We start from the raw sequence: 18,192 nt of genomic DNA, 5'->3' as shown, positions 1-18,192 counted from the left end.
TCAATTCAACAATAGGAATGCACATACAAATTTAAATTGCTATATTCGGGGAAGCAAAGAAGGTACTTACATCTCCAACCGGGGAGTCTGGATCATTATGGATCGCTGGGTCTTCTTCCAGGGTCGGCCGCACCGATGATACCGCTGCCCGTGACAGCTCCTGGTCACGGGTGAAGCCAAGCAAGTCATAGCACCACAACGAGGGCACATAAACCTCATCCATGCTGGCACCAGACTTCCTTGACTTCTCCACCTTGTTGAGCTCCTTTTTATACACCGTGCGTAGACCTTGGATATTTTTGCGAACAAGGCTTTCATCCACCTTCTCGCATGGATTATGCCGCTTAAAACGGCAATCATTTTCTCGTATGCCTTTTTTCCATTCTATTACTGTAATCGGCCGACTTAATTTGCCAAAGGCAGGGCAGAGACCGATACAGTTCGATAGGTTCACGAACAAACTCCTCAGTATTGTAAGGCTGTGTGCACACGCTGCGGATTTTGCTGCGGTTCCGCAGCGGTTTTGGCCGCTGCGGACCCGCAGCAGTTTCTGCTGCGGTGTACAGTACAATGATTCCCTACGGGAATCAAAAACCGCAGTGCAGACGGTGCGGAATTTTCCGCGCGGATTATCTGCGGTTTTCAATCCGCAGAAAGAATTGACATGTCAATTCTTTCTGCGGATTCTCCTGCGGTTTGCCATCTCCTCCATTGAGGAGATGAAAAACCGCAGGGCAAAACCGCAGAGCAATCCGCAGGTAAAACCGCAGGTCTTTTGACCTGCGGTTTCACCTGCGGATTGTACAAAATCCGCGCGGATGAATCCGCACCTTTTCCGCAGCGTGTGCACACAGCCTAAGACATCTGAAATAAAGAAAAGCATACAGTGAGCATATATGGAAAATTTGAAAAAAAAAAATTACGTTTGAAGCGCACTACTGTAGTCTTGAAAACGTTGGTGTGTGCACACGAGTCCACCTAAAATGGCTGCCCATCCACAGATAGAAAAAATGCCCCTCCCTCAAGAACAATGATAGCAGAGAACTTGTAGTTGTTCAATAAAATTGATGGAATGGAAATGCATTTTAAACCACAAACGGTACTTTTAGAACCCCCCCAAAAAAAGAAAAAGTTGGAAGCGCACAAGTTTTTGCCTTTCATGGGTATGTGCACACAAGCCCACCTAAAATGGCTGCCCATACAAAACCATATGGACACAGATAGATGCCACGCCCTCCCTCCCTCACAAGCGATCACAGCTGATAATTGGAAGTTGTTCTTTAAATTACATCTCATTTTAGACCCCAAAGATACCTACCGTGCACAAAGTATAGGTGTCCAACAATAACGTGGAAGAATATAGAATTCGGTTTGGAGTCGCAGCCGGAGAACGCTACTACGATCTGTAAACCAACACGCAGGCAGGAACAAATAACAGAAGCGCTGCTAGGTTGCCTTTGTTCACGGGGTCAGGAACAAAGAACAGAAGCGCCGCCAATCAGAACGCAGTAGTGACCACCAATCGTGGCTAAGGGGGCACGGAAAAGGCAACGCTAAACCACGCCTGGGTGCCTACAACGTCACAGAGTACAGCCCACATCGTGATCTGCATCGTCAGAACAGAAGTAGAGTGACAGGGTTTCAATGACCGCCGACATTGTTACAAAGATCGCTATGGGTCGCTGTATCGTTGCTGCGTCGTTGGGAAGATCTGTCTGTTTGACATCTCACCAGCGATCACATAGCAATGCAGCAACGATCATTATCTGGTTGTATCGTTAGCGGGATCGCTGTAGCGTTGTTATGTGTGACGGGGCCCTAAGACAAAGCGCGACATAAAATGCAAAAATTGTGGCATACAATTCAGGCCTAATGTAAGACTACTAAGAGGACGTTTAAACTTAGAATATCCAGTCTAAAATATAGCAGATCTATCAAACTGCATGAACCACTGTGATCAATTTTGGGAATTTTAAGACTTTCCAGCCTAATTTTGTACAGTCTAAGAATTAGACAGTTTTAATAAATATACCCCAGTATGTTTAACTATCTGGTTTTTAATAATAATAATGTATTCCCTTTAACAAATACTGAAAATATACAGTATATTGAAACATGGATTTTTGTGAGAACTCACCGTAAAATCCTTTTCTCCGAGACGCTCATTGAGGGACACAGACTGTGGGTGTATGCTTCTGCCGCTAGGAGGCTGACACTAAGTGAAAAAAAGGTTAGCTCCTCCTCCGCAGTATACACCCTCGCCCCTATTGCGGGCGGAAATCAGTTTGGTGCCAAAGCAGTAGGAGGACAACAAAATCAGCCTTAATACAGGTACAACATGTACAATGAAAAACACCACCCCTATATCAAATAAGTAAACATATATTAATTTAAACAAAACAAGAGCCAACTGGCTAATAGGGTGGGTGCTGCGTCCCTCAATGAGCGTCTCGGAGAAAAGGATTTTATGGTGAGTTCTCACAAAAATCCATGTTTCTCCTTCGCCTCATTGGGGGAAACAGAGACAGTGGGACGTCCAAAAGCAGTCCCTGGGTGGGAGATTGACTCACCGATCCAAGCTACATGCACCTCTTGTTTAAAGGTGCGCCACGGCTGCTTGGAGAACCCTTCTACCCAGGCTCGCATCCGCTGAGGCCTGAGTATGGATATTGTAATGTTTGGCAAATGTGTGCATGCTAGACCAGGTTGCTGCCTTGCACACCTGTTCCGTCAAAGCTTGATGCCGAAGCGCCCAAGAGGCGCCACAGCCCGAGTAGAGTGCGCTCCGATCCCTGCTGGAATCGGCGTGCCTCTAATGCGGTAGGACTCCTGAATAGTCAAACGAATCCATCTGGCTATGGTCGATTTTGAGGCAGCGAGTCCCTTCCTGCGCCCTTCGGGGAGCACGAACAGCGTGTCCGCCTGACGAAAGGGCGCCGTCCTCGACACGTACCTTCAGAGGGCTCTTACCAGGTCTAACGTGTGAAGAGCCTTTTCCACACTGTGCACCGGTGCTGGACAAAACGAAGGCAAGACAACATCCTCATTAATGTGAAATGAGGACACGACCTTCAGGAGAAAAGGAGGGGCTGGTCTGAGCATCACCTTATCCATATGGAAAGGTAGGAACGGAGCTCGGCAGGATAGGGCCGCCAGCTCTGAGACCCGCCTGATAGAAGTGATGGCTCCCAGGAACTCCACTTTCCAGGAAAGGTACCTCAAAGACACCTTTTGCAGTGGTTCAAATGGAGCTTCCTGCAGAACACTTAGTGCCAGGTTAAGGTCTCAGGTGTCCATAGGCACCCTATAGGGAGGTACCAAATGGGCGACTCCCTGGATAAAAGTCTTCACCTGCAAATTGGTAGCAATTCTGCACTGAAACAAAACGGATAAGGCCGATATTTGTCTCCTGAGGGAACTCGGGGCCAAGCCCGAGTCTAGGCCCGACTGGAGAAAAGCCCAAGATGTTGGGGATCGAGATTCTCAGCGGAGAAACACCACGGCCTCAACACCAAGTGAAGAACACCTTCCAGGTGTGGTGGTAAGCTCGTGCTGAAGCAGGCTTCCGGGTGCTAATCATTGTAGCGACCACCTTGCTCCCGAACCCTGCCTGGGTTAGAATCCAAGATTCAATGGCCATGCCGTCAAACACAGGGCCCTTGAGTTCGGGTGGCAAATCGGCCCTTGAGAAAGTAGATCCGGGCGCTCTGGTAGATGCCAAGGGACGTCGGCGAGTAGCAGCATTAGATCTGCGTACCACGCTCGACGGGCCAATCTGGGGCCAGCAGGATTGCCGGCACACCTTCCATCTTGATCTCCTCGACGAGTCTCGGAAGTAGTGGCAGCGGGGGAAAGAGATACGGGAGGCGAAACTGGTTCCATGACAGAACCAACGCATCCACCACGATTGCCTGCGGGTCCCTTGCCCGAGCGACATATGTGGGCACCTTGGCGTTCACTCTGGAAGCCATCAGGTCCACATCCGGTGTTCCCCACCGCTGACAAATCTGCTGGAAGACTTGGGGATGTAGAGACCACTCTCCGGACACAAGACCCTCACGGCTGAGAAAGTCTGCTGCCCAGTTTTCCACGCCCGGGATGTGAACTGCTGAAATCACCGAGTGGTTTGCTTCAGCCCACTGAAGAACATGCCCTACCTTGCGCATGGTTGCTCTGCTGCGAGTGCCCCCTTGATGATTTATGTAAGCCACCGCCGTGGCTTTTTCTGATTGAATTCAGACAGGGTGGCCTGCTAGGAGGTGATGAAACTTCTGGAGTGCCAGCCGAATTGCTCGTATCTCCAATAAAGTGATCGGGAGGCGAGCCTCCTGTGGCTACCACCGTCCCTGGGTTGTGTGGTGGTGATTAAACACTGCTCCCCAGCCGAGGAGACTGGCGTCAGTTGTCACCACCAGCCAATGGTCTGGGGGAAATGGTTTCCCCTGGGTCAGAGAGGAACTGGTCATCAACCATCCAAGAGACTCTGACCTGAGAGGACAGACGACACTGCCGATCAAGAGTGAAAGGGTTCTTGTCCCAAGATGACAGGAGGGCGTGCTGCAGGGTGCGAAGATGGAACTGGGCGAAAGGTATCGCTTCCATTGCTGCCACCATATTTCCTAGAATCCTCATCCCAGATCGGATGGTATGAGGGACTGGTTGGCGAAGTGCCCGGACTCCCTGCCGGAGAGCCAGTACCTTTACCTGAGGGAGAATCACCAACCCTCGGCAAGTGTCGAAGATCATTCCCAAGAAGGAGATCTTCTGAGCTGGCACAAGGGATGACTTCTTTGCATTGACCAACCACCCTAAGCGGGCAAGAGTATCCAGCGTGATGCTGACATTTTCCTCGCATGCCCGTATTGAAGGGCCTTTTGACCAAGAGGTGGTCCAAATAATGCAAGACGACAATGCCTCGAGAATGCAGTATGGCCATGACAACTGCCATAACCTTTGTGAACACTCTGGGAGCCGTAGCTAGCCCGAAGGGTAACGCTACGAACTGAAAATGTTGATCGTTGATGGCGAAGCGTAGGAACCTCTGATGAGGAGGAAAAATGGGAATATGCAGATATGCATCTTGGATGTCTATTGAGGCCAAGTATTCTCCCTGCTCCATGGCCGATATGACTGAATGGAGAGACTCCATCCGAAAATGTCTGATCCTGACGAATCTGTTCAGAAGCTTCAGGTCCAACACAGGCCTGACCGACCCATCCTTTTTGGGAATCGCAAAGAGGTTAGAATAGAATCCCTGAGCTCTTTCGTGTTCTGGCACTGGAATAATGACTTTGTTGTGCTGGAGAGATTTGATGGCTGCCAATAGAGCCCTTGCCAGGGCATCTACCCTGGGAAGCCGGGAAAGAAAAAACTGTCTCGGCGGGCATCTGACAAATTCTATTTTGTAACCTGAGTACACCAATTCTTCTACCCATGCATCGTGAGCAATGTTGGCCCAGACGTGGTGAAACCAGAGTAGGCGGCCGCCCACCCTGCTGTTGTCGTCTGGTAAAGGCCTCAAGTCATTTGGCTGATGATCTTTGGGATCTGGATCCTCTCGATCTGGCCTGTTGAGCACGCATTCTCCCCAATGGGTTTTCTCTATATGAGGAGACCTGCCGCTCCCTATCCTGGTTGGGGCGGCCTGAGGCGGCAGAATTGGGCCCTGTAGTCCACCTGGGGTTGCGAAAGGCCTGAAAACGTGCCTGAAAAGGGTGACGAAAAAGCTATTTCACCTTTTGTTGAGGGAGAAACCCGCTCTTTCCTCCTGTGGAGTCGGTGATAAGTTGGTCCAACTGTTCCCCAAATAGGCGGCCGCACTGATAAGGCAGGGAAGTCAAGGGCTTCTTAGAAGTAGAATCGGCTCGCCATGTCCTCAACCACAGGGCTCTTCTGATAGAGATTGCATTAGCGCCAGCAAATGCCGAACAATTGGCCACATCCAAAGACGCATTAATTACATAGTCTCCGGCCATCGCCATCTGACCTGCGACCTCCGAAATCTCTGGAGGTAGGTCCTGTTCCTGCGCGATCTTCATTAATGTTTCTAGATCATGATATCATGGCCTTAGCTACCCAAGTTGCTGCGAACGAGGGAGCGAGTGCAGACCCTGACGCCTCATATACTGACCGAGCTAAGCTCTCAATAAGGCGATCCGTGGGATCCTTAATCGAGGAAACACTAGAGATAGATAACGGTCTTAGTGGCCAGGCGTGAAACCGGTGGATCCACTATCGGGGATTCCATCCATTTCTTATGGAGGTCCGGATACCTTGTTTCGAGTGCCCTTTGACCCGAGAAACGCCGGTCTGGACGTTCTCTATTCCGCTGCACTATGTCCTCAAACTCAGGGTGAGAGGAAAAAATTCTGTGCAGGCGCTTCACTCACTTAAATGCCACCTTATGCCCCGTAGCCGCTGCGGGATCATCCTCAATCCCTAGGGTCTGATTGACGGCTTCTATGAGGCTGTCCACTGTTTCACGTGACCCTGGAGTATCCAGGTCAAGGGGCTCATCTGAGTCGCAATCCGAGGTCTGCTCGCTATCAACCACTGGTGACGGGGAACGAGAAGCAGAGTTTACGGATGCCAAGGCACCGGATGGACTGGGCGACACCGTGTGGATTCGTTTCCTCCGGGTCTGCCTGGAGTGAAAGCGGCCCCTGCAGGCCGGAGGCTCTAGTGAGGTGCAGGTTCCTTCTAAAGACAGCGAGCCGCAGTCCCTGCCCTTATCTGGGGCTTGAAGGGACTCTATTGCTCTCATAAGCGACGCCATGGATTGTGACAGTGATCGTGCCCACTCCGGGGGATTTGGCACATTGGTCGCAGTCGCAGGGGAGGGCTACTGGGCGCGTTCGGAATCGCAGGCTTCGCATAAACGCTTGCTCTGCGCCCGTGGAAACGCAGCCCGACAAGAGATGCATGCAGCGCAAAAGAACGTGTGCGTCTTTTCCTTCTCGGACATGCTGTATCTGTCCGCTGCTGGGTCTATGGGGAGGAGGTAGCACCTCATTTTTCCCTGTAGCGTGGCCTCTCGGGCACTTACCCCAGTCCTGCGCCCCCACCGATGTGGATCTTCCTTCAAATCGCGCGCCGATATCTGCGGTGCGCGCCAGCCTGTGAAAACGGGCCTAGGGGCGGTACTTCCGCTTTGCGGCCTAGCCACACTCTGAAGCCGGGGCCTCAATTTCTATCGTCGCCCAGTGCAGGGCGGGCGGAAGTGACGCACGGTCCCGGGGGTGGGACTTCCGGCCACTAGCTCCGGCCGAAGCCGCGGCCTCAATTTTTCCCCCTACCCGACTGGGGGGGCGGTATGGTGCTACTGACCGGGGTGGTATGGTGCTACTGACCGGTGTGGCATTCCAGGTTGCCGCCTGACGTATCCTCTGCATGGCTAGCACTGTGGGCTCCAGCCTGAAGACTTCCAGGAGCCCTCCCAGACCCTCTCTCCGATGATCCTCTTCCGCCTGCTGCGCAGGTATGTGAGGGGGTCTTTGACAAAAAAAAAACAGGACGGTGCAGGCACCCTAGCTCCATCTAACCCCTTCAGGGGGTGAGGAGAGGGACCGTCCGCCACCTTGCAGCACCGCAGTCTGAGCATTGGTGGAGCAGTGGGGGCCGCACGGACTAGTCTTGTGCCTCTGTACAACCCATGGTTTCAATACCTAGGGGTGGTCAGGGCTAAGTCCAGCATTGTGTCCCACGTCACGGGAGAGGATACGTGGAAGCGACACTCTCACGTGCTCGCCCGTTGTTGGTTTGGGGAAATCGGACCCTTTCAATAGGATCCGTTGTCCCTGTCACATCTTCATGGGAAAAAGACGAAGAAAAGGTCTGGAGAAAAACCAGACGTGTGCCTCCATGGACACTGAGCAAAAAACTGATTTCCGCCCGCAATAGGGGCGAGGGTGTATACTGCGGAGGAGGAGCTAACCTCTTTTTTTCACTTAATGTCAGCCTCCTAGCGGCAGAAGCATACACCCAAAGTCTCTGTGTCCCCCAATGAGGCGAAGGAGAAATATCTGTTACTGTACATCAGCAAAGACAAACCTCTTTTTATGTTCAATGCTCAAGGTAAAATTTGCATCCTTTGCGAGGACAGAAGCTGCTTGCTGAACGCCTTTCCTTGTGGCACAAAACTATGAAGAAAAAAACAGATTTTTAAGATATTCAAGGAGAAACAAAGATAAACTTAACAGCAAAGCCACAAAAAGACTAAAAAATCCTCCAAAAATTCAAGAATAAACAGATACTGTAAATCTGAAAAAAAAGAGAAGTTCATGCTTACAACAAGTGTTGGCTTCTGATCTGAATAGGTCTGTATGACACCCGCTATTTTATAGTTAAGGCTTAGATCAAATTTAAACTCAGTTTGATTACTGCTGCAAGGAAATCCCAGCACTACTTTTCGGAGCTTCACTGGTCGATGCGACTCATCCATTTTCATACAAATGGCAGGATATCTTCCATCTGAAAGCCATTCTGAAATCTAAAATTCAAAGTTATACATAAGTGCATTTTTGTTAATAGAACGACAAATCCTATCTTACAAGATTTATGCTGCGCGTATCATTAAAGGGAATCTGTCACTAAGTTTTTGTCGCCTAATCTGAGAGCAGAATAAAGTAGAGACAGAGATCCTGATTCCAGCGATGTGTCACTTACTAGGCTGCTTGGTGTAGTTTTTATAAATTCACAATTTTAATCTGCAGGATATTATCACTACAGGACTAGTAAACCCTGATGTCAGGTAGTCCTCCATATTCATGAGCTCTTTATAATCACAGACATGCTACTGATTGGAAGTTTTGTGCCTATGCACAGTGCACACAGAATGCAGCCAATCAGAGCTGTGGGTGGAGTTATACAGAGCTCAGCGTTCAGCGAACAAGTATATCTGCAGCAGATAAAGCGGGTATTTTATCAAAACCATAGCAAGTAGCCCAGTAAGTGACACATCGTGGATATCAAGGTCTCTGCCCTTACGTCATGCTGTTCACAAATGGGGTAGCAAAAACCTGGTAACAGATTCCCTTCAGTCATGCTTATAATTGTACATTATTAATGTAATATCTTATAAAGTCCATGTTACTATAGTTCTTTTGTATGTTATATTTGGATATACTGTGTATGTTCTGTGAATATCCTGACATTGTCTTCTTTGCTGGCAAACAGGACAGGCTAGTACAGTACTGCTTCTTTCATCCTTCTTCCAGTTATAAAATATTTCACTAAACTCAAAGAGTGTTGGGATGGTTACATAAAATACTGCCCAAATTATTGCCACATACATAATAAAAAGTATTGTCTACTTTGCCTCATTAGAAAAAATGTTGTACCTGTGTTTTGTCAATGAAGAAAAGGAAGGACCTGATGTAATGACCAATAGCCCTCTGAATTGATTAAGTAAAAGTCACGTCGTGGTGTTAGTGCCCAGGAGGCCAGCCATGAAAGATGTCATGTCTAATATATTGCCTAAATTGCTCAGTGTTAATAATTAGACTTACTTGTGCATATTAAAGAATGATTTCAACTGTATTTGCTTTTTCACATAAATGTAGTCAACATATATGGTGAAGAAGAAGCTCCTCCATGGAGAAGCTGAAATATTTGCCTGGCGAAAAGGTCTAAACTAATTCTATAATGTTCAATGGATGCACAGCTGCCTTTTTCACTATATTGGTTTGCCTAAAGACCACTGAGACAGATTGTGGGAAATGTTTGCATCTACCTGTGGTCATTTTACATTATTCTGTGGATTTAATACGTATTTCAACCCATGCTGCATTGAATATCTGCAGCACCTTCGTTTTTCGAGCAGAACATTTATGCTACATGTGGATAGTGCTGTAATTTTCTGAAGACATGCAGTGTGAAAGCTACACAACAAATCTGCAAGAGTTGGGTCCTGTACTATATTATCTTTATAATTGACTATTTTAAACTTCATACTAATGTGAGAACTGCCCATTGTTTCAGCAAGTGCTTCTCTTCAAAAAGTCCAGCCACATTTCACTCCAATCTGTAAGATTCAATAGTCTGTGCTCTATAAAACGATGAAATGTTATAGCACGGAAGCGAGAGGTGATATAATATATAGGAGACATTTAACTATGGTATATTTCTTTGTGATCCTAGCTCCCAAAAACGCAAATAATATACAGTAAAGAGAACTCAATCTATTTAGTTAATGGTGATGAGGACGTACATCATCAGCATTAGGGATTGTTGCTGACACTGCCACAAAGCGCATGGGCAGATACTCTCCAGTGTTTGTCACTGCACGAGAAAGGGAGGCGTGCATTGTTTTCATCCTGCTGACAACGACTTCAAGAGTTGCTCCTCGGCTTTCATCTTTCACTGTGTGCACCTGTAGAATTAGTAAACTTATTAGTAAGATTTTGTGCATCTATTATATATTAAAAGAAGGATTATTCTCTAATTTACACACCAAAATCCATTTCAGAGGCATAGTTATCAAGCTCTGTGTTATCCTGTATTTTGTTTTCCTTGGCTTGGAAAAGTTCTAACTTTTCACAGGCTTTTGATGATAAATTGTTATGCCTTTCTATAGGGAATTGGAATTATGCTCTGGTATTTTAATACAGCCAGTAATATTTTTCAATGAGAACGAACTGTTAATCAAATTGCCATTACATAGTAAAAGACGACTGAATATAGGAAGATGAGAGCCGGAGTCTCCCATAAGTCGTCTGTGGTTAGTCCTGATGAAGGCGCAGGTGTGCTTCGAAAAGCGTTCATAAATAAAAACCGCAATTATAATTTCAGAATTTTTTCTACTGGCTTTTTTTTTGACTACTGGCAGCACAGTTTCAGCTCCACTTTCTGCAGTTGCACGTGATATAGTCTATAATATCCACTTCTTCCTACCCAATAGTTTGCTTGCCACAGGCAAATGAGGCCAATTGTGACCTGTGTTTGGTAGCACTACTGCCTGCATGCAGCTGCCACTTAGGACTCCCACTTTCTAATTGCTAGCTGCCGTGGTATACCTTTTTTAAATATTTCACATTAACTCGATCATTGTTATTGTCTTTTTTTCCACTCCCACCCCCAAAAAAACAGTGTCAATAGGCCCCAGTATTGGTGTGGTGTGTGTACATCAAATTAGGCTAATATAACTGGTGTGCAAAAGATAAGTACAGTAATTTGCGACATGAAAACTTTGTGAGGCAGTCACAGAATAATTTTTTTTCCTTTCAGCAACATTGGTGGTCTGCTTCTGCATGAATGCAAAAATACGTGTAATTGAAATTCAACTGCACTATAACCTCCTATCTCTCCCTATCAAATAGATCTCTATATTATTCTCTTTTCTTTACACAATTATCTTCTTCACTGATGTAATGCATCACTCACACACACACACTAGAATTTCTCCACTGTTTTATGGCTTTCTCTCCCTATAGCTATGGCTACACTGAAACCTGTGATGTCACCACAAAATGTCTGCTGCATTTCCTGACTCTGCTTTCATACAGCCTATGGTAATTCCTCTTGTTTGGGAGTTTTGGCTGATGTAATCTTCTGCAATGTCTAAAACGGCAGTAGCTATTTTAGGCGATTCATGCAAATCGAATCAATTGTTTCAATACGTCAGATTCATCGAATTCCTAAAAAATTGGTGCAAATTCAAAACACATTGGAACAATTTGCTCATCTTTAGCTGTCACTAGTTCATAATGCTTAAGTGCAGTGGGTGTGCGCAAGACATCAAAGGACAATTACCTCATCTATAAGAAAGAGACGAACAAGCTGAACCAAGGTGTTATCCCTCCATTTCCTCGTCATACTGTCCCATTTCTCCTTAAGACAATGAATACATTATAGTAGTTTAGATAGAAACACATCAAATAAAAACACAAAGATAACTGAACAAGTTTGATGAACAAAACTGAAAGACTCTGAGGGTATTGCACACGTTGTAGGTTTGCTGCGGATCCACAGCGGATTTGCCACTGCGGATCCGCAAGTGATTTACAGTACAATGTTATTCTATGGGGAAAAAAAATTGCTGTGCACATGCTGCGGAAAAATCCGCGCAGAAACGCAGCATGTCAATTCTTTGTGCGGATTCCGCAGCATTTTTACACCTATTTCATTATAGAAATCCACAGGTGTAAAAACGCATGCCCAATCCGCACAAGAACCACAATAAATCTGCAGGAAATCCACATAAAAAATGCGCAGATTTTCTGCCAAGAGATGCAGATTCCGTGCAGAAAATTCCGCACAGCAATCCGCAACGTATGCACATACCCTGATAGTTAGAAGTTCTTGATCTTGGCTAGTTACACATCTCAATTAGAATAACCTGCACAAACAATTTACTTCCGTAGCTGCAAAAGCTCATGAAAAATGACAAACAATAGGACCGATTTACTAAAGTTGTCTTTTAGACAGTGTAAATATAAACTATACAGTCTTAAAATGTACCAGAAAGTGTCTGATGCAGGTTGATAAACGTGACACATTTTTAGACTGTCTAGTCTAAGTTTATAATATTTGTTAGTTTGCTTACGATCGTCCACAAAGTTAAAATTCTTAGCTCAATTCCGGCGCATGTGATCATGATTTTTACCAAGCTTCTTTCTCAACCCACATTTTGTTAGGCCATGCCTCTCTTGAAGTATCTCTAACATTTGTAAAGAATGCATTTAAAACACGTAATAAATGTGGAGTAGTGCAGGGACAATTTTCTGCACAAATTATGAAAAATTTCTGGCGCATGAAGCTTAGTAAATCTGCCCCAGTGTTCTAGAAATTCTACAGAACACACATGTATTATAATGTGATTGCATATTGCTTGGAGATGATATCACTTAAAGGGAACCTGTCAGCAGGATTGTGCTCAATAACCTACACGCAGTGTCAGGTCGGTGCCGCTATACTGATTAAAATGATAACTTTGTTGATGAAATCCATCTTGTGTTGTTGTTTAATCTTTATTTTCAATTTTGAGTTAATAATATGCCTGTGCTCTGGGGCGGCCTGTGGGGGGGGGGGGGGTCTTCATATGGTGCACTGCTTAGCTATTCATAAGGCAGACTTGCTGATAGGTCACTGATCCCTCAGTGACCTGCCCCCTAGTTTACATAATGAATATATGTGCATACAAAAAAAAAAAATCCTCCTGCAGGCAGGTGCCAGCCGTGGACCTGGGCTGCAGCATAATCGCATGTTTAATGTGTTAATAATAAATGTGCTTGAGGTTATAGTTATACTGATGGAAAAAAAATCTATTTTAAAATGGCGCCCGCCGGCACCTGCGCAGTAGCAGCTATCAGTGTGTATAGAGGTGATCGCCGATAGCTGCTATTGCACAGGGAGGTGTCATCTTGGAGGAGGACATTGTTTTTTATCTCTAGCAAGATGGCGAAGCCTGCGCAATAGCAACTATTGGATCAACTCTAGATACACCGATAGTTGCGAATGCGAAGGTGCAGCGGGCGCCATTTTAAAATTTAAATTTTTTTTATACCATCAGAATTCTCCCTGCAACACTCCAGGTGACTGATAGGTCTCTCCCATGTGTGTACACAGAAAGAGACCTGAAGAGGAGCTCTTAGAATTCTAATACTCCAGCCTTTCAGGAAAAACATACCTGGCTACAATCATGCAGCTAAGCTCTGATTTATGCTGCTGAGGTTTTACCACAATTGGAAACAGAATACTGTAAATATCTTTCGTTATGATTTTCACACAAGTTCTCTTTTTACACTAAATCAGTGCCTCAATTAAATCGGGATTAAGACCTTTGAAAATTAGCAAAGTTGTGGAACAACGCCAAGCTAAAATTTTGGCATTTTTGCTGTTCTCGGGCTATTTTTATCCAGCTCTGAAGTGGGTGGAGCTGGGGCGGGACGGAGGCGTGCTGACCACTGCTTGTCAAATTTATAACAAGTGGCGGCATTTGCTATGCACAAATCTGGAATAACAGCAATCACTAGAGTAAGATTTGTGCCGAGATACACGCCATATGAGATGTGTGCTTCTTAATAAATCAGGAGCCTCACAATACACCTTGCCCCTAATCAAGACCGGCGTGTAGATTGCCAGTCTTCATGAATCAGGGCCATAGTGTTCATAGGCAGAGCGTTACATATTGATCTGAAATTTTACAGAGCGGAGCTTTAAGCCCAAGGGTACTTTAACATTGCGTTTTATATCTCCTTCTGGGCATAAGTCTGAAATCCCCCACAAAACGGGGTCTGGATGCATGCGAACATGGGGCCAATAGATTGCAATGGTGACAGCAGAACGAACGTGAGCTCTGACGTGCACTTTTTTCAGAAGTGTACGCCTTCAGGAGGCAGACACTCAGACACAGTCTACTAAATCTGAGTTTCAGCCTCCTGTAGGAGTACACTTCCTAAAAAAAAGTGCACCGCAGAGCTAACGTTCGCTGTAACGCAATGTTAAAAGCCTATTAAGAAGCTAAAGATCCATGTGACTGGTCGGGTCAATGTGATGTAATCACAAACATCACAACAATGGAGATGAGGTGATATGACAGCTATAAGAAGGAGACACTTACACAAATGTAAGCACATTACAAAGTAGAAATGGCTATGGCTTGTGAACAATGAAGTGGGGAATTCTGAAAGTGGACAACCACTTTACTGTTCCATCTGCATTCACCTAATACTAGGGTTAAACCTTGAGTATACTCACAGGAGTTGTCATTATAATTTGGGCATGCTGAATCTCAAATAAGTCCTCCACCTCTGTGTCTCCGGTCAGCTCCTTACAGAGAAGACCAATCTGTTCAAATTTCCCTTTCCAGTCTTCAAATCTTTGGCCACATAAAGCTTTTATAGGTGCCACTTAAATGAAATGCAAATTATACTGAGAGCACAAAAACATGACTTTTTTATTAAACAGACTTATAACAGTATTTCCAAACAAAAATTACCTACAGAACACAATGGTCAAATTCTCTAGAATTTCTGCCTTAAAAACGCTGCATTAAAGATTTTTAGGTCCTCATCTAACAACATATATTGGAAGAAGGAAGAATGGAGCAGGTTGGGTTTGATCCATAGTTGCTATGGGGGAGAGGTAGCTGCCAGGGAAATCTGGCTGCTGCTTATTCACCTCATTCCCTCTTGCTGAGCCTATCTGGAGTTTTTAAAAATATACTAGTAGCATATTCCAAAATAAAAAATGACTTAACATGCGGCTTCAGCGATATCTATCTTAGCTGTGTAGACTGATCTCTTACAATTTTGATAAAACAAAATAACAAGTGTTATTTCTGACAATGGCACAGGCACAGTGAATTAGGAGAAGGGTGGGTGAGCATAAGAACATCCTCAAATTGTGCCCTAAAAAAGGGATCACACATTGTGGAAAGCAAGTTTGAAGTAGTTGTGAGCAAAGTGAGGCTAAACCCCATTTGAACTTGGGAAAAAGTTAATAAGTTTAGATTCTAAAAGGTAAAATGGGGTTATGAGATGATAGACGGGTCTTGACAGTTGGTCCTTCATATATACCATGTGAAAAGTAGGAGAGATGTAAAGAAAAAAAGTAATGACCATAAGTTTTTCTTCATTTGCTTCTTCTCTCTACAATCTTGGAAGTAGTTATTGAAGTATTTTTCTATGGAGCAATTTTAAACTTTTTTTTCTTCGATTTAAGTAAATTAACATTAAGCATAAGCCATCAATGATTTTTCCATAAAACTCCTTTAAGAAAACTCAAGAATAAGTGGAAGCAGATTGACTAAAACCATCAATTCTTAGACAATGTGAACTCATACTGTACAGTCGAAAAATGAACCAAAAATTATCGTAGTGGCAGTTCAGTTTGATACATCTTTAGACATTTTTGTCTAACTTTACACCACCTATTAGTTTTATGACTTTACATCAGTAATTTGAGCAAAAATCTTTTTTTTTTTTTTTTTTTTTTACACAAGGCCAGGCCCCCTTGTTCAGTGAAACAGAAAAAGGGGCCAAAACACAAAATAAATGCTGAGCACAATATGTGCGTTGACAGAAGGACTCTCTCGCCCACTGTTATACACAGTGAATGGAGTGATGATCACTCACGCACCACTGGTTATTCACACTGGGGACTTTGGGACCCTGCATTCCTGGGAGTGAGAGGGGTCCAAAATTTGATCTCCTAGTGATCACATTTATCATTCGTGGATAAGTGACGAATGTATTTAGTGAACAAACCCCTTTAAGTTAGAACACATTTTCGCCATAAATAATATAATATGTATTTGGGTGATAGCTTTAGAAAAAGAGGTTACATGTCAACATTTCCACTCTTAGATTCTATTTCCTTTGTTTGGAGGACCTTATTGTAGGACACTGAAGCCAGTTTAGATGGGAGAGAACAATATATCTTAAGTATAGGGCAGTAACATGAGCTGCTCGTGATTGTGCACTAAGCCAACAGCTCAAACAATAAGAAAGGGGTAATGTATCAGGTAAAAGTCACGCACCTATCAAATTTACAATTGAGGGCAGCAACTTCTCTGCATGCATCTGTAAAAGTAGCCATCTTTGTGAGAAGTGTTTAATACAGTTAGTCCTCAGTTTACGACGGTCGCGACTTACGTCGTTTCGTGCTTACGACGCTTTATACGACACCTCACTCCGACTTACGCGGTTTTGCGTCGTAAGTCGAACTACATGCAACTACGTGCAGCGGCGGAAGAATAGAGTCCAGTACTGTACACTGTATCCGGTTACACGAGGAAATCGAGTCTCCTGCACGCCATAACACCCTTCATTATGGCTCCCAAACGCTCATCTGATACCAGTGCATCAAAGAAAAGGAAGGCCATCACCATGGAGGTGAAAGTGGATATCATAAGGTGTTTGGATAGGCTAAGGCCTCTTTCACACTTCAGTTTTTTTTGCATCAGTCATAATCCGCCAAAAGGACGGATGGCGGATCCGTTGTAGTACTGATGACAACGGATGCCACCTGTCCGTTTTTTTGACGGATCCGACAAATGAAGAAGTTTAAAGGAATCGCAGCCTGGAAAAGAGGAGAGAGAGAGAGAGAGAGAGGAGAGAAAAAATTTTTTTCTCCGGCACCCAGAAAGAATTTCTGGTTAAAACAGTGTCTGGAGGATCCGCCAGAGAAAAAAACGTTGCAAGCTCCGTTTTGAAATCTTTGAGGATGGTGACGGACAGCAACTTTTGGTGGATCCGCAAAAAAAATGGATGCAACGGACGGCAATCCGTCACAATCCGCCAATAATGGAAGTCAATGGGGAAAAAAACGGATCCTCAAAAAAAATTGCGGATCCGTTTTTTTCAAAACCTGGCGGATTGTGACTGATTGTAAAAAACTGAAGTGTGAAAGAGGCCTAAGTGTTTGCAGTACTGTACTGCTATTATGGTACAGTACTATATGAACGTATGGTCCGACTTGCGTCGAAATTCGGTTTATGACGCCGCGTAAGAACGGATCAACGTCGTAAGTCGAGGACTACCTGTATTCTGAAGGCTCTCCACTTTCTCCCAGAAGAATAAGGTTTCTTTAAGACACTTTTCAATTTTCATCAATGGCATAATACAATGGAAATCAAAGATAATAGTCTAAGAGCTTAAACTCTACTTACTGTATACAATTTTAACATTTGTCCAAGGTGCAGGAGATTCCATTAGTAATCGCACAATTGCGATCTCAAATATGACTGTCTTTCCAGATCCAGTTGGAGCACACATGACAAAGTTTTTATCTGAATATAGAACCTAAATACAAATATGAAAAGGTAACAATAATATTTGACAACAAAACTCTTTTGGAGAAAGACACGATCATCTCTAATTTTTAATGAGGTAATCTTTTCAGGCACGATAGATGAGGGTGGCACCACTTGACATATTTGGGTCCCAGTGGGTCCACAGGATATTCTATTCTATAATGTGTCATCTGACATAACTCTTTTATGGATCAACTGATCCATCATTATGTTCACAGTGATTCCAAAAACATTAATGAATGTAGTATTTTTTCCATCAAATGTAATAATTTATATTTACAAATTTGACGATATTTGGCATTATTAAAAACAATTTTGTATGGAGACTTGTGCTGAGCAAAATGATTGTCTGTATCTAAAACTAAATTGTTGAAGGAGTTATCCACTTTAATGACAAAAATTGGAAAATGCATTAAACTGTGATGTCATGCTGAGAAAAA

The 18,192-nt window shown here is 44.5% G+C and overlaps 1 protein-coding gene across 1 annotated transcript in view; it reads right to left on the bottom strand.

Moving 5' to 3' along the window:
• Positions 1-18,192, bottom strand: part of HFM1 (helicase for meiosis 1) — a 307,691-nt gene that overhangs the window by 195,458 nt on the left and 94,041 nt on the right. Inside the window, exons 7-12 of the mRNA XM_073571760.1 lie at positions 17,609-17,741; positions 14,695-14,846; positions 11,749-11,826; positions 10,208-10,369; positions 8,288-8,488; positions 8,050-8,138 (exon numbers count right to left, since the gene is read on the bottom strand). Coding sequence (XP_073427861.1) covers positions 8,050-8,138; positions 8,288-8,488; positions 10,208-10,369; positions 11,749-11,826; positions 14,695-14,846; positions 17,609-17,741 — 815 coding nt within the window. The remainder of the gene's footprint in view (positions 1-8,049; positions 8,139-8,287; positions 8,489-10,207; positions 10,370-11,748; positions 11,827-14,694; positions 14,847-17,608; positions 17,742-18,192) is intronic.

Source organism: Dendrobates tinctorius, unplaced genomic scaffold, assembly GCF_039654945.1.
Source record: "Dendrobates tinctorius isolate UK_male_01 unplaced genomic scaffold, ASM3965494v1 ptg000029l, whole genome shotgun sequence".
Lineage (NCBI taxonomy): Eukaryota > Metazoa > Chordata > Amphibia > Anura > Dendrobatidae > Dendrobates > Dendrobates tinctorius.
This window is presented reverse-complemented; position numbering and strand designations above follow the sequence as displayed.